At 49.0% G+C, this 16,427-nt stretch overlaps 2 protein-coding genes across 8 annotated transcripts in view; one reads left to right on the plus strand and one right to left on the minus strand.

Moving 5' to 3' along the window:
• The window catches only part of DBNDD2 (dysbindin domain containing 2), a 35,852-nt gene extending 24,820 nt beyond the window's left edge, over positions 1 to 11,032 (plus strand). Inside the window, exons 1-4 of one of the 7 annotated variants that reach the window (XM_027621475.2) lie at positions 6,085 to 6,268; positions 8,893 to 9,039; positions 9,245 to 9,382; positions 10,360 to 11,032. In XM_027621475.2, the coding sequence (XP_027477276.1) occupies positions 8,901 to 9,039; positions 9,245 to 9,382; positions 10,360 to 10,565 (483 nt within the window). In that variant the 5' untranslated portion in view covers positions 6,085 to 6,268; positions 8,893 to 8,900 and the 3' untranslated portion in view covers positions 10,566 to 11,032. Of the gene's footprint in view, positions 1 to 6,084; positions 6,269 to 6,496; positions 6,694 to 7,091; positions 7,224 to 7,861; positions 8,369 to 8,892; positions 9,040 to 9,244; positions 9,383 to 10,359 lie in introns of those variants that run through there. The other 6 variants (XM_027621470.2, XM_027621473.2, XM_027621469.2 and 3 more) reach the window with 6 other exon arrangements.
• Positions 6,645 to 7,868, minus strand: LOC113938503 (collagen alpha-1(I) chain-like). The gene is made up of 2 exons (XM_027623885.2): positions 7,781 to 7,868; positions 6,645 to 7,528 (listed from the first exon to the last, which is right to left on the minus strand). Exons 1-2 carry the CDS (start codon positions 7,866 to 7,868, stop codon positions 6,645 to 6,647), a joined length of 972 nt encoding a protein of 323 aa, XP_027479686.1.
• Positions 11,033 to 16,427: the final 5,395 nt, after the last annotated feature.

Consider the following 16,427-nt stretch of genomic DNA (forward strand, 5'->3'; position numbering starts at 1 on the left):
TGGGGGAGGTGTCCTGTTACCTTTGTTAAAAGACAAACATTGAAGTCTGGCTTTCCCCTCTGTCTTTGCTAGTGGAGGCTGGGAGTGGTTTTTCCTCTAGTATTGCTGGAGTGGGACATTTAATGTCAGCAGATTTCTGTCTTGCTAGGGTGCCCCTTTCTCAGTCCTTTAACAAGAGAAAACAGGCTTTTCATGGGAACAATTTTTATTTGTGCCTATTTCCAGGTTGCAGGTTTCTCCAGACCCTAGCAAAAAGAAAACCTACTAGGGTTCCTGGTTGGTCTGCCTTATGTTTGTTTGAGGTATAATGTCTAGCATTTTAAGCTGTACTTAGTGGGAGGGATAGAGAGGAATGCATCTACTCCATTTTGTTCAGAACCAAAAATCCTGTTTTTATTTTATACTCTCTTTATCCCTATACATCCAAGCTGGAGATGTTTCTGGATATATTATGCTTTTAAGAACTTGAAGGTCACTCTGAATCTTATTTAGGGCACTCTATTAGACAAAAGCCATGCCCACAATTTCTTTGAGGTAAGCCCTTCTCTGCATTAGGCTTCTGCTGAAATGGCTAAGGGACAACACAACACCCCTAAGCTTTCTAGAATCCCTATTGTTTGATTCAGAGGATCTGTGAGGCACACCTATAATTTCTTTAGAGATCTTTTATCTGACTGAATAGTACTCTGAGGCATTGCCTCTTCCAGAGATATAAACTCAAGATTTTGTAGCCATATTCTCAGTTTTTTTTTTTTTTTAAGATTGTATTTATTTATTTGAGAGGGAGAGTGAGAGAGAAAACACAAGTGGAGGGAGGGGCAGAGGGAGAGGGAGAAGCAGACTCCCCCGCTGAGCAGGGAGCCCGATGTGGGGCCCAATCCTAGGACCCCGGGATCATGACCTGAGCCGAAGGCAGACACTTAACGACTGAGCCACCCAGGTGCCCCTCTGTGTCATTTTTAGACCATGTAGTTTTGGATGTTTTCAATGCCCTGGCTTTGAGGTTTGCTAGGAAACCACTTCTTAATGTTACTTTCATTTGCCATTTGGAGAGGCTGAGAATTTCCTACCGTGAAGTCCTGGCTCCTTCAAATTTAACAGCACTTCCTTTTAGCTCAGGGTTTCTCCACCTCAGCACTACTGACACTCTGGGCAGAATGATTCTTTTTCTGGGGGGCAGTGGTGAGAGGGGTCTGTCTTGTGCACTAGAGGATATTTAACAGCATCCCTGGCCTCTGTGAACTAGATGCCAATAGCAACCTCTCCAGTTTTGACAACCAAAAACGTCTCCAGACATTGCCATATGCTCCCCCCCCCCCACCCCCGGAGGCAGCCTCGCTGTCACTTGGGAACTGCTGCTTTAGTTCCTCTCTCCCTGCTGGCCTTTTACCGTCGGCAGTGAGAAGAGACCAGGTGGCACCTTCACCACCTTGCTTGGAAATTAGCTAGATCACCCAGTTCATTAGGCGTATCCCTGTTCTCTTTACTGCAGGCGATGGGGCTGCTAACCTCTGTGTCCTGACTTAACGAGCTTCCCCCTCCCCCAGTTTCCAGTAGCACTTACCAGTCTGCCCTGGCTGTTGTCTTATCAAAGGCCTGAGGCTTCTATCAGCAGCTTTTCCAAGGCACTTTGACTACACTCTTCTCTGTTTGTTGCCAGTTCTAATGCCACTGCCACGCTTGGGAGCTGACATGGCAGCATTCTGCCCCAGTACCAGAGTCTCTACACGGTTATCTATTGCCGCATGGCAATACAAACTTAGCAGTTTGATATAAGTATTCAGTATCTCAAAGGCTTTGGGTAGCAGGAATCCAGGAATGCTCTAGCTCAAATGGTCCTGCCTCTGTGTCTCAGGAGGTCACAGGCAAGCTGCTGGCCACGACTGCGGTCCTTCCAAGGCGCTCCCAGGGCTGGTGGATCTGTTTCCCTGCTCACTGATGTGGTTGCTGGCAGGCCTCTGCTCTTCCTGGCTGTTGGCTGGAATCTTCTGTTGCTTGCCACGTGAGCCTCTCTGCATGGCTGTTGACAACATAGTAGCTGGCTTCCCCCTGAGTGATCCAAGCAATAGAGGACCTACACCCAAGATGGAAGCTGTGGTCTTTTGTTTTTTTAATTCTAATTTGGGGCAGGATCCATCATCATTTCTTACATAGAGTAACCTTGATCCAGTGTAGCAGAGGTCTATAGAAAGGTATGACTAACGAATGGCCCTGAGCACCGGAGGGTATTTTGGTGGCTGGCTGCTGCATTTCAAATTCAATTCGGGATATTTTTCTAATTTCCTTGTGGACTTCGTTTTTGACTTATGGGTTATCGTGAAGTGTTGTGTTTTATTTCCAAGTATTGGGGGTGTTTCCCAGATATCTTTATTAGTTATATTTCAATTCTCGTATAGTCATATCAACATTTTGTATGATTTAAATTCTTTTAAATTTGTTGAGGTTTGTTCTGTGGCCCAGACTATGGTGTATCTTGGTGCAGTTTTATGTGCAGTTGAAAAGAATGTTTACTCTGCTGTTGGTGGGTAAAGTGTTACAAAAATATCAGTCAGAACAAGTCAGTTGCTAGTGTTCAGGTTTTCTATATCCTCCCTGCTTTGTCCTTTCTACTTGTTTTATTGATTACTAAGAGAGCAGTATTGAATTCTCTAACTGAAATATAGACTTTTCTCTTTCTATTTTAGGTCTATTGGTTTTTACTTCATCTATTTTTGAAACTCTGTTATTAGATGTATTCACATTTATAATAGTGGAGTCTTCTTGGTGAATTGAACCTTTTATTATTATGAATATCTCTCTTTATCACTGGTAATAGTCTTTTTGAAGTTTACATTTGTCTGGTATTAATATTGCCACTCTAATTTGCTTTGATTACTGTTTATATGGTGTTATCTCATTCCATTCATTTACTTTTTTTTTCTAAGATTTTTATTTATTTATTTGACAGAGACAGAGAGACACAGCGAGAGAGGGAACACAAAAAAGGGGAGTGGGAGAGGGAGAAGCAGGCTTCCCCCTGAGCAGGGAGCCCAATGCGGGACTTGATCCCAGGGCCCTGGGACCATGACCTGAGCCGAAGTCAGACGCTTACTGAGCCAGCCAGGTGCCCTCCATTCATTTACTTTTAACGCATATATTTTTTTATGGTTAAATTGGGTTTCTTGTAGACAGTACATTATTGCCTTTTGCTTTACTTCCTACTCTACTAGTCTGTTTTTTAATTTGTTGTCTTTCATTGACAGTTGGAGTATAATCTTGTATCTTGCTATTTGTTTTATATTTTACATCTTTTTTTCTCATTTTTTCTCTTTTTTTTTCCTTACTTTGGATTAATTACATTTTTTTCAGGGAAAAACATCAATCTATTGGGTACCAAAAATAGACAATAAGACTTACTGCATTTGATCAAAACAGTTGGTTACTCACAGCACACCAAACAACATGAACAGCAGCATAGTTGTGTGTTTGTTGGTTCCCTTTGCCCCAAGGCCAAGAACCGATATGGTGGTCCCAGATGCACAGCATATACACTGTGGCTAAGGAGCCAGGCCCAGAACTTTTATAACAAGCAGTAAGCAAACCTGCCTTGATTTGAGAAAGACATGATCTGATCTCTCCAGCTCTATTAACAATCGACAATCTTGGGCGAGGGCCCAGGTGACAGAGAAGTCAGATCCTTGCAATCTTGACATAGTCAACAAGACACGTTGAACACAAAAAAGCCCAGGGAGAATGCCTCCCAATATTTTTATAATCCCACTTTATCTTCATATTGGCTTGTTAAACTTCTTTCAAAAAATTTTTTAGTGGTTGCCCTTGCATTTACAATATATATCTTCAATTAATCAAAGTCAATCTTTAAATAATGTTATACCACTTCTTATATAGCAGAGGATCCTTCAAGAGTATATTTCCAATTACTTATCCCATCAGTCTGACTATTGTTATTGTTACACGTTTTACTTTAATATATGCTATCTATCCACAACGTATTGCTACTTTTTAAAATTGAAACGTAGTGACATACGATTTTATATTAGTTTCAGGTGTACAACATAGTTATTTGACAATTATATACATTACAAAATGCTCACCATGATAAATGTACTTACCAACTGTCACACACAAAGTTACTGACTACATTCCCTATGCTGCACTTTACATCCCCATGACTTCGAAAGCGAAAGAGTAGTGTATTGCCACTCTCTTGCTTTAGAGAGTCAGTTGTCTTGTAAGGTGATTAAAAACAGAAAAATGTCTCTTCCATTTACCTTTATTCTGTCCATTCCAGAGATCTTTACTTCTTTATGTAGCTCTTTCTGGAGGCAGAGAGAATGTGATACGAGAGAGAAACCCGGATCTACATACGGAAATGAACTGTTCTGACATGCCCGCCGGAGGCCTGTCTTCCTCCCTCCTCACAAGTGTGCCAGTGCCTCCATCCCATTTCTTCTTGGAGGCTCCTGTCCTTCTTTGGAATTCAGGTTAATTGGTTGCTCTGCAACCTCAGCTCTCTGAGTTTGACAAAAGTTGTAATTCTATAGACTAACAATTTTTAAAAATTGTGATTAGTGTGGTAACGATGCTCTTCCCAGCTTTCTGCATCCTGGATGGAAGCCAGAAGTCTCAGCCATCTACTTTTCCAGGGCTCCTTCCACCTCCTTTTGCCATCTGCTCCTGGGGCCGCTGCCTGGGTCTTTCTCTTGCCTGACACCCTTCCAGCTTAGCCCCCTGAATTATCTCTAGCTTGGATGCTTTTCCCTCTCTACCTCTTCATGTGGCAACTGTCTGGCAAAGAGAAGGGATGGAGGTTCCAGATCTCTCACCATCTTGGGGACAGGTCGAAAGAACCCATGGAGTTCTGTTCCTGGGGATAAGCCTGGAACGGGGAGAAATGGTTTTGGGAGCTGAGCTCTCACCCACTGTACTCCCGAGTGGGTCTCATTCCTCTGTGCTAGGAAGTGGGACCAAGTATCTCCTTCATCCAGTATTGAGGACTAAGAATCAAACTGACTAAAACATTTCTTGGAAGATAGAAACTGCAACAGGACAGAAGGGGAATAGGCTGGGAGCAGAGGTTACAAGCACAGTCCCTGGAAGCAGCCTCTGTGGATTTGAATTTCATCACTTATTTGCTGTATGGCCTTGGACAAGTCCCTTCACCTCTCTGTCTCTCAGTTTCTGGATCTGTAAAATGGAAATAATAATAGCATTTACCTCACAAGATTGTTAAAAGGATTAAAAGAGTTAATATATGCAAAGCACTTATAACAGCAACGGATATATAATAAGCTCTGTAGAAGTATTAACTATTAGGGTGTACTTCCTATAATTTCAGAAATTCACAGAAGAAAGCACTTTCCTCCCTTTCTCAGAACCCATTACAATCAAAACACCTAATGTTTATTGAGCATCTCCGAAGTGCCCACATCCTGTACTAAGCATTTTATATGGATTATCTCATAAGTGGTAGGGATTAATTATTCCTACCTAATAAGCAAGGAAATCAAGGAACAGAGAAATTAAGTGTTTACACAGCTGGCTAGATGCAGAGCTAGGTTTGCAACCCAGGAGGGTTGGACTACCACGCCTGTGCTCTTAACCACTTGCCTACCACTTGCCTCCCACAAACTAGTTTCCTTGCTTGTAAAATAGTGGGAATGCTACTTGCTGTATTTCTCTCACAGGGTTGTTTTAAGATCCCACTAACAATAGATGAAGCAGCGGTTTGGGTATCTGTAGAGCGCTGGTCCCCTGACAGGGAAACCTGAATATGTCATGACTCCATCCCTTTGCACATGCCCATCCCCCCTCTTCTCTGCTTGTTGAACTTATTTCTTCAAGACTCGGCTGAGATATCAGCACCTAGATTTTATTCTAACAATGGAGGGATTTAAGCAGGGGGTGGCGTTTTGAACGCAGACTTGGGTTTTGAAATGGTGGCTGACTGCTGTGTATTATGGGGGGGGGGGGGGATGCAGTGTAGCAGGGCCAGAGTGAGTACAGGAAAACCAGATAGAAGGCTACTGGAGGAGCCAAGGGAGAGAGAGTGGTGGAAACGGAGAGGAATGGTGGATTGAAAAGTTATTTAGGGAAGAGAATCGACAGGGAATGGAGGTGTATTTAGCACAGGACAGGGAGGTGCCAAGGATGACTCCCAGTTCCTGGCTTGCTCGCGGATGTTGAGTGAATGAACGAATGACCCCACGGAAGAAGTATTCCCGACAGACACCCCCGACCCGGTCCTGTTCCCGCGGCTTCTGGAGCTGTGAGCACAAGGGGATGGGTGGGAGGGCGGAGGAAAAGAATGGGCACAGAATCTCAGTCCAGGCGCTGCCAGCTTGGACACTTACCGCACTGGTTTGAGCAGGAGGCACGGAGAGGGGGCAAGCGTTTCCTCCGTCGGCCCCACAGTTTGTGCCTTGCCCCTCCACCCCCGCAAGGCTGAATTCGCAGCGCCCCTGTTCGCGCCCTGGAGGACTTGGCTCCACGCCGGCGTCTCGGGGCGCGGCGGAGCGGCCCACCCCTGCAGCCCTGACCCGCCCCGTCCCGGCGCCCACCCCGCCCAGTGCGCTGGAAGCCTGGGCGGCGGCTCGGTGCGATCCCGGAGACAGAACCCCGGGGCTGCCGGGTGAGTCCTAGGGTCAGGGGGGCCCTCCGCCGCGGCGCACCTGCCCTGATGCGCGGCACCGGGTCAGTGCCCTCCCCGCTCCACCAGGACCCCTTCCCCGCTGCGCCTTCTCGCCCAGGGTGCGGGTGCGTTGCGGCGGGGCTGCCCGGGAGTCGCCAGCAGCAAGTGCGCGTGGGTCGACAACCCGCGCGTGTCCCCGCGGCGGGGATGCGCTGCCGAGGGCCGCGCAGCAAGTGGATCTGAGCGTGCGGAGCCGAGCGCCCCGGCAGCGGGCGGAGTGCGGACGAGCGCGGCCAGCTGCGGGGCAGGGATGCGCGCCGGGAACTTTTCCCCTGGCCTGGAAGTGCGAGCGGCCGCGCCCGAGGGGGCTCCCCAAGGCCGCCGGGAGAGAGGCGAGCGCGGGTGCCCGCCGCCGCCCCTCCCCCACTTCCGCCGCCCGCCGCTTCCTCGTTCCCGGCTCCCAGGGCCCGGCCGTCCCGCGGGAGCCTCGGCGGCGCAGCCCCACCCCGGCCGGCGCGGCTCGCTCCCACGCCCCCGCCGCCGTCTCGCCGGAGCCGAGAGACCGAGGCAGCGGGGGCGCGGGGCGCTGCAGGTAGGGGCTCAGCGGCGGGGGCGCAGAGGCGGCGGGCGGGCCAGGGCTGGGGGCCCGCTGCACTAGCCGGACGCCCTGGGGCCCTCGGCCGCCTCCTCCCCCCACCCGCGGGCGCGCCCCGGCCCTTTTTAGGGAATTTTCTCGCTCCGGCGGACTCCAGGGCGGGTGGGGCGGAGACCGGCAGGGCGCTCTGCATTTCTGGGGCTCCCCGGGCTCTCCAGGCTCTCCAGACCTCGTCTTTTCCCCAGCACCTTTCGTCGCGTAAACAACTCCCTTCCTCTCCCCGGCCCCGGCTCCGCTGCCCCCTGGGGAAAGCCCCTCAGGTCTCGGGAGATGGTTAGGGGGAGGGCGAGAGGGGCGTCCTGGCACCCCCGGACCGTGGGCGCCCCCACCCTCGTTCTCTCCCTCCCCCGCCCGGCCGCTGGAGCAGATGGCCCCAGGGGCCCCGGGTATTTTTAGCGCTGTGACCTGGGCGGCAGCTCGGAGAGCCTTTCCCAGGAATCGGCGTCAGCGCCTCCCTCCCCGGCTGCCAGCCGGCGGCCACCGCGTCTCCGCACACTGTCTTTGGCCCTGGCTGGCCCACTTGGGTTTGAGCCCCTCGCGGCCCGCAGCAGCGCCTGTGGAGGTGGCCGGGGTCTCCGACATAGCGTCCAGATGAAGCATGGGAGGCAGGCTACAGAGGATGACGAGCTGGTCCTCAAGCCAGATACTCCCTTGCCTCCGGTGATGGGCTCTGAGCGCTCTGCCTGAAGGAGATGGAGTGAATGCGAGTGGAAGTATAGGGCCTGGGCTGGCCCAGAGCTCTGGTGTTCTGGAAAGCTCTCAGCACTGGGGACCGCGGGGGCCTGGTCTGCGTTGGACCCAGGACCCGCCCTTCCAGTTGCTACTCACTGACTGGTGGGGATATAAGACTGAGATGTGTCAGAGGAGAGGTGCTTAAATAAAGACCTGGGGAGCACGGAGAAGAAAAAGATGGGGAGGCCTCTAAATAGCACAGTATCTGGGCTTTACATTTTACAGAGCACCTGCACCAGCAGCCCCTGCGTTGTGTTTGAGGCAGGTAGGACTATTAAGCCATTTTCGGATGGGAAGACTGAGGCTGGAAAGATGATTTCCTGAGGGGCAGAGCCAAGTCTGGAAGTCAGGTCTGTGACTTCAGAGCAGAGTTTGGAGGGGATGGTGGTGATGGGGTGTGTGGGGGAGAGGGGGTGCTTTAGTCTTTGGGTTTTGAAGGCTGGGCATGAACCAGAGTTGCAGCACTTGAGCACCCTGAGATCCCCATCCCACCGTCTTCCATGGCCTTCCGAGGGGTGCCTGGGTCCGTTAGAAGTGCCTCCTTCTTTTGGGCTGGACCAATCCCTCCAACTCCTCTCACCAGGGCATGATACTGAGACTTGGCTATTGGCCCTGTTCCCTGAATACAGAGGCGCTTCTTTTGCCGTGCCTGGAACCAGCGTCCCCTTTGTGGAGCCAGGCTCAGCCCTGCCTCTCTCTGAGACTTGAAGTTTGTAGTAACGGACTTTGTTTCAAGGAAGGGAAGGAGGTGGCCAAGTCCGGTGGTGTCCAGGCTGCAACGCCAGGATGCTGGCTGCAGAGGGGCTCCCCAAGCCCAGGCCCCCGTTGTGTTCCCTCTCAACTTCATAGCTCTACTTGCCCTTCCACCTCCCAGGAGCCGACATGGACCCAAATCCTCGGGCAGCCCTGGAGCGCCAGCAGCTCCGCCTTCGGGAGCGGCAGAAATTCTTTGAGGAAATTTTGCAGCCTGAGACGGAGTTTGTCTTCCCCCTGTCCCACCTGCATCTCGAGTCGCAGAGACGTAAGCTCTGAGTCCTGGGGCGAGGGACTGGAATGGGGTGGGGGGGGTTAGGTCTCGTAGGTCCTGAATCATGGGAGCCTCTTCCCCTTGTTTTTTTGGCCCTCAAAACTTCTGTCTCTAGAACTGACACATATCTTTGACCATCCTAGGGGCTCTGGGGGCTCTGGCCTGCGTCCTCCTGACTTGCCCTCTTCTTGATCTGCAGCCCCCATAGGGAGTATTTCATCCATGGAAGTGAATGTGGATGCACTGGAGCAGGTAGAACTTATTGACCTTGGAGACCAGGATGGAGCAGATGTGTTCTTGCCTTGTGAGGACTCTCCACCAGCCTCCCAGACATCTGGTATGGCCCTTGGCTTGGGGGACTTGGGCACCAGTTAGCCAGAACCGGGTGGCAGGCTCTGAAGTGAGGCTGCAAGGCAGGGCTGGAGAAGTATACATGTAGGGGCTGGAAATGGGTGTTTCTACGAATGAAACAGCTGTCTGTTCTGGTTTTAGGGAAGTTGACCCCGAGGGGAACTGGGTGACAGATCTCCAACCTAAAATTCTGGGAATGCCCCAGCCCCCCTTACCCTTTGTTAATTTTGTGTTTGTGAAATTAATGTGATTAATTCATGTAATTAAAATCATATAAAATATAAATTTTTATATTAGATAAGCCATTTTAGTCCTCTTCATACGAATATTTACTGAGCACTTTTTTTTTTTTTTTAAGGTTGCTAATAACTGTGCTCAATTAACTCAATCCTTACAATGTCCTATTAGGGCAGGCAGTAGTATCCTGATTTTATAAAGGAGGAAATTAGACTCAGAAGTTGTCACACAGCCAGAAAGTGGAAAGCTGGGTTCAAACCATGGCTGTCTCGTTCCAAAGCCCGTATGTTTAGCTTATAAAATAGATAGTCTCTTATTTAAAGCTGCCGCTGTTTATTGATGGTCTACTGCATGCCAGACATTTTATAATCATTCCTCGATTGATTTTATCCTCAAAACCCTTCTGGAATGTAGGTGCCTATCCCATTTTTAGAGAAGATTCAGTCCTTGAGGGGGAAAATGACTTGCCCAGAGCCGCTCGGGAGCCAGTAAGTGACGTAGGTAGAGCTTGAACTCTTGAATTGATTGACCTGAGTCTAGGGCCCAGACATGGTGTAGTGAAGTGGAAGGAACTGGCAGTCAGGAGACCTGGCTCTTTGTAGACTGGCTCAGTGACTGGTCACGGCCCTGCCCTTCTCTGGGCTTCAGCCTCTCCTGGCTGGACCATCTCCGAGAGTCCCCAGAAGCCCTGTTTGTGGCCCTGACCAACTCTTCTTTTCTGGGCAGGGCTGGATGACCACCCGGAGGAGTTGAGCCTGCCAATGCCCACGCCAGACAGGACTGCGTCCCGCACGTCCTCCTCATCTTCTGACGACTCCACCAACCTGCACAGCCCAAATCCCAGTGACGGCGGGGCAGACACGCCCTTGGCACAGTCTGATGCGGAAGAGGATGGGGCTGATGGAGGGGCAGAGCCTGGAGCTTGCAGCTAGCAGTGGGCCTCCATCTACAGACTGACTGAGCTGGCTCTTCTCCACAGGAGACCCTAGGCCCAGCCAGAGCCCTTCAGAGAAGACCAGACTCTTTACTTGCAGTAGGCACCAGGGGGAGGCAAGGACAGTGGGATGGCGTACCTCTCTGGGAAATAACCCTCCTGCTTTACTGCTAACCTTTCCTGCTACAACCCTCCCACCAGGTTTTGGCTTCCTCCCAAGGTAGGGCTTATAGGCAAGGAGATGGAAGATGAGGCAGGACAAGATGCTACTGCTTTTCTTAGCCACCCCTCCCTCCCGCAGACTCTCCTGCAGTCTTCTGATAGAGTCTCCTGGACCAGTGTCTCTAAGTGGACGCGAGCTCCGTAGCACTCCCCGTGCAGTGGTGCTCCAGCCACCCTGCTCCCCTACATCCTGTTCGGGAACAGGGCACGGTATAAATAATAAATAATAATCTACCAACCAGTCCCCTTCGTGTGTCACGTTGCAGAGATCTCAGACCCACTATATCTAACCAACACCATCCCCCCCATCTCTCATGTGCTCCATCTCTTCAGAAATAGTTCTTGAATACGTGTGCCGGGCATTTGGAGTATAGTTCTGAACAAGACAGGCTGCATCCCTGCCTTTGGTACTTGACTGTCTCTGGAGGAGAAAACCAAATAAACACCACGGTTCACAGTGTAATCAGTAGCTTGATGAGGAACAACTCTGGTATCAGAAAATAGCTCGTGTGGCCACCAAAGAGCTGATTTTTTTAAGCTGAGATCCAGAGGCTGAGTAGGAGTTTGCCAAGTGGGGGCTGCAATTCAAGCAGCAAGAGCAGCTTGGGAAGACTGTAAATGGAGAGAAATAGCTCTGAGGAACTGAGGAACATTCAGCTGGGCTAAACTGTTGGATTTGGGGACGAGAGGAAGGTGAGAGAGGCAAGACTGACCAAGGTTAGTCATGAAATACTTGGAAGCCTGTATCAAGTTTCAATTTGGCGGCTAGTAAAAGGTCAGAGACTTAAGATACAAATTTATTTCCTCATATAAAAGACATCCGAAGTGCAGGACCATGTGGCTGCTCCAAAGTTACTGGGCGCCTGGGTCCTTTTTGGCTCTTTTTGCTCAGCCATCCCAGCCACGTGGCTCGAATTCCCATTGATAGCTCCTGTCTGAGATTGCCGCTGAAGCCCCGCCCATCATGTCCTTGAAACTGGCAGAAAGTGGGAGAAGAAACTGGGGACGGGCAAAGCACAGCCTGCTCTCCGTTTCTACTTCAGGAAGCGTCCTTGGAAGTTCTAACCAGTCGTGTCCACTTTCATCTCACTGACCAGAGAGGGCTAACCCAAGAAAGGTTTCACTTAAGGTATTTTATAGACATAGGGACACAACATTATCTGGAAGAAAGAAAATTCTGGCCTCTGGAAAGACTGACCTTTTCAAGTCACTGAATTACCCGTGCCTCTGATTTCCGTGCTACCTTTCAAACCTCTCAGAAGCACCGTGGCTCCTGGAGAGGCTGGGGTGGTCCTTTAGTAGAGCACACTGCTGTCTTGATAAAAACCAGGCTGTTTCTAAGGAACAAGAGGAAATAGCCTTTGGATCGGTAACTAGCAGTTGACGTGTTAGGGGCCATGTTAATGAATCTGAATTTTATGGGGAGTAAGGGAGGATTACAAGTGGTTGCATTTGCTTGTTAAAAAGGTAATTCTGGCCACAGTGTGGGGAATATACTGGAGGGGAAAGGCTCAGGACAGACCCCTAACACAATACTCCATATGCAAGAGATAATGGTAGTGATCAGCTTGACTGGGTTGAGGCAGGGTATAAAAAATAAATGACATTCATTCAATAAATATTTATTAAATGTCAGTGTTTAACGTGTAAGACACTGAACAAGGAATGTAGAGTGGGGGGAAGAAAAAGACACAGTGCTGCTTTTATGGGAGTCTAGTCTAGCGGGGGCCCAAATGCAAAATTGCGACTATGACCAGTTCAAGGAAGGAGTTCATAGCCTGTTAAGAGCAGTCACAGGGGCATTTCCCTTGAGGAAGTGGCATCTGACCTGAGCCCTGAAGGATAAGAAGGAGTCAAGGAGGGGAGTAAGGAGTGAGGGGGGCGGGGGCGTGAGGGGAGAGGCTCCTTGTGGACTGCCCACTGGAGAGCACATAGCGGGGTAGTGGACTAGCGTGGAGGTGGTGGGCAGGATGTAGAAAGGTGGAAGGAGTGAGGAGAGATTTAGGAGACAGTTTCCAAAAGATTTGACAGGTAAGTGAGAGGAAGGGGTCAAGGGTGCCACCATTGTTTCTCCCTTGCACAACAGGATGATGTGGAATGCGGGGGAGAACCAGATTTGGGAAGAAGGTCACAAATTTGGTTTTGGCCATGGTGAGCTCGAGGTGCTTTCGAGACCTGCAGGAGGACATGTTGGGTAGGCACTTGGACCCACGTGTGTTGGATTTAGAGAGGATTAGGCTGGGAAAATAAATAGATGGAGCTACCAGTGTGTAGGTGGTAAGTGAGTGAGTGTGCCTTCCCGGGGAGGGAGGGGGAGTGGAAGGAGAAAGGAGGGTTCTAGGACCCAACCTTAAGGGGCATCAAGTCATTTCTCACATCAGAAAAAAGAAACCATTCCACCTCCCTTTGTACATCAAACACCACCATGGGATCAATGGCCTTCAGCCTAAATCCCAAAGTTCTTTGTGCCACCCGGGCTGAGTGAGTGACAGGCCTGCTGTCTTCCCATAGTCCCAGCCTGCTTCCACCCCTGCAGGAGGCCATTGTAAGTGACAGCTCTTAAGTGCTTTTCCTAGCACTGGTGAGAAACTTGTGGGAGTTTTGTGCTCCTTTTGTCTAAAAGCCTCTGTGTCCAAGTTGAGATCATCTACTAAACTGGGCCGGGGCTCAGTCTCATGTGAAATTTTGCAGTTTTTCTGGGTTGCTTATGACTTTGCTGCACACAAAGGACATGGCTCTGTCCTTGTGCCCTCTCCTTGCCTTTGGAGTAGCAAATCTCAACTACCTGTCTGACTGTGGCTGAACTTTCACCTGGGCTGCAGCCTATGAGCCCGTGGCTCTGCTATACAGGGCTTCTCAGCTCCCAGGATCACCCTACTCCCCTCCGAGGCAAACGTTGGGAAGCTAGACCAGCTTGGTTGCTGTCAGTATGTCAACAAATCTCTTAGTACTCCAGGCACGTGATGCTAAGATCTGTGGGACTTGGCGCATTTTGCCTGCCAGTCTTCTGGAGAGGCAGAGTTGTGTGTGAGCCTCTGGGGAGCCCCCAGTTAAGCTGCTATGAGCCCCAGCCTTGCCTAGAAAAGTCTAGGGTCAGCTGAGACCCCAGGACTACTTCCTGCTTGGACAATGATCTCTTCTTCTGCCAAACCACAGGGGCTTGGCGCGGGCCTTCAGAGCCAGCATCTCCAGCTGACTGTTTCTTGAGGCCACGCAGTGCCCCTGGAGAGGAGAGGATGATTTGGAGCCAGCTCCGAGGCAAGCAGCCCAGCTTTCAGTCTCCAAGCCACGGCGTGGCTGCTTCTGTCTCTTGCAGACTTGTCACAGACTCTGGGGAGGAGGGAAGGAGACAGACTCATCCTGTAGAATCCTATGCTGTGGAGGAAATAGGAGGGACCACAACTCAGGGGACGATTCCCTGGAAGGTGCACACTGTAGCAGTCCCTAAAGAATGCACAGAACCTGACACTGAAGAGCATGGCAGTGTGGGGACAGTATCAACTGTGCTGTGACTTACTTGTTCAGCCATTGCTGAGCACCTAGTATGTGCTAGCCTCCTTGCTGAGGCAACAGGAATACTAAGGTGACCAGGAGCTCTTCCAGGAGCAGATGTGGCCACAGATAATGGAAAGAGAACACAGGCTGGAGCAGAAGCGAACAGAAGACCGTAGCACACTAGAGAGGGAGAAGGTAAGTCTCCTGGAGGTGGCTGGGTCTTCAATGATGGGGACAGGCAATTTCAAAAGGAGACAAAACATAGAAATATAAAATAATCATAATGATGGTAGCTCCTTTTTTTTTTTTTTTTTTTTTTGAGGTTGATGGTGTGAACTCTAGGCCTGGCTTCATGACTCACTGCGATCTTAGGCACTATTTCAGTTTCTGTACCTGTTTTCTCATCTGTAAAATGGAGATCATAGACCCCACATCAAGAATTGAGTCGATGGCCAATATTATTAAGCACTTAATACATTCTAGATCCTACATAAAAATAATTTCTAATCCTTAACAACAACCCTGAAAGTAGGTTTATCCATTTTACAGAGGAAGAAAAGTGACCCTCAGGTTGCTCATGCTCCTGTGGATTAAAAGCTGGTGTGGGGATTTGTCTGACATCTAAACTCGTGGCCTTTATTCCATGTCTAGTGGGAGAAGAACACTAGATGGAAGTAGAATGAGGGCATAATGACAGAAAGACATCTTTTTGACACTTCCTCTTTGGTTGGTTGGGGTATATCTTGGCAGACCCCAAATTTGGCTCTTCGTAGAAGTATGGTTGTGAGTTTTACCGAGACTAGGAGCAAAATCCTTCATGAATGTGCTCCTCATAGGGTAGCTGGAAAAACCCAAGCAGGAATTTAACATCAGAACTCCTACAACTCAATAATAAAAAGGCAAACAAGCCAATATAAAAATTGGGAGGGGGTACAAAATGATTTTAACAGACTCCTCACAAGAGAAAATATTTGTATGGCCAATAAGCATATGAAAAGATGCTCAATATCATCAGGTACCAGGGAAATGCAAAATAAAACCACAATAAGATACCACTACATAAACCATATGGCTAAAGCTAAAAAGTCCTCCCAAATTAAAAACAAATGTTGAGCAGGATGTGGATCAACCAGAACTCTCATATATTGTTGGTGCAAGTATAAAATGATACATTTTGGAAAAAGATCTGGCAGTTACTTAAAAAGTTAAACATTACCTATGACCTTTGACCACTCCTAAATATTTACCCAAAGGAAATAAACATATGTCTACAAAATAACTTATACAGTAACCTACTTCATAACAGCTAAAGACCTGAAAGAGTTCAGGTGTTCATCACCAGGAGAATGGATAAACTAAGGTATATTCATACAATGTGAAACCACACAGCAATAAAAAGAAACTGCTGATACATGCGAGAACATGGATGATTCTCAGAAACATTCCTCCTGTGAAAGAACTCTTACACAAGAAAATATACATACTATACGATGGTTTCACTTACATGAATCTCTAGAACAGATTATATTGTGGAGAAAAATCATAATAGTGGTTGCCTCTGGAAAGTAGGAGGGGGCAGGGGCGCCTGGGTGGCTCAGTCGTTATACGTCTGCCTTCGGCTCAGGTCATGATCCCAGAGTCCTGGGATCGAGTCCCACAATCGGGCTCCCTGCTCGGCGGGAAGCCTGCTTCTCCCTCTCCCACTCTCCTTGCTTGGGTTCCCTCTCTCGCTGTCTCTGTTAAAAAATAAATAAAATCTTAAAAAAAAAAAAAAAAGTAGGAGGGGGCAGGGATTGGCTGGCAAGGGGCATTAACCAACTTCCTGGGGTTTTTGGAATGTTCTTGATCTTCATAGAAGTTTGGGTTACACAGGTATATGCTTTTGTCAGACTCAGTGAATGTGCACTTCAGAGTTGTGCGTTTCTTTTACACCAACATGTAAACAAAATTAAGCTTCATTTAATGACATGCATGCTGAAATATTTAGGGGAGAAGTGTCTGCAACGTACCTTGACATGTATCAAAACATAAGAGGAACTGAGGGACTTACAGACCAAAATGTGGTAAAGCAAGTATAGTAAAACGTTAATGGAGGAGTCTAAGTGATGAGGTAACAGGTGTTCATTCAACTTTCAACTTTGCT

The sequence above is a fragment of the Zalophus californianus genome, chromosome 8, assembly GCF_009762305.2.
Source record: "Zalophus californianus isolate mZalCal1 chromosome 8, mZalCal1.pri.v2, whole genome shotgun sequence".
Taxonomy (NCBI): Eukaryota; Metazoa; Chordata; class Mammalia; order Carnivora; family Otariidae; genus Zalophus; species Zalophus californianus.

Bases quoted from the DNA above. Each gene is read 5' to 3' on its own strand.
- LOC113938503 (XM_027623885.2), bottom strand. From the start codon at position 7,868: ATGTCGGAGACCCCGGCCACCTCCACAGGCGCTGCTGCGGGCCGCGAG. The intron at 7,529-7,780 runs GTGCGGAGACGC...GGCTTTCCCCAG, and splicing joins CAGCCAGGGCCAAAGACAGT to GGGGCAGCGGAGCCGGGGCC.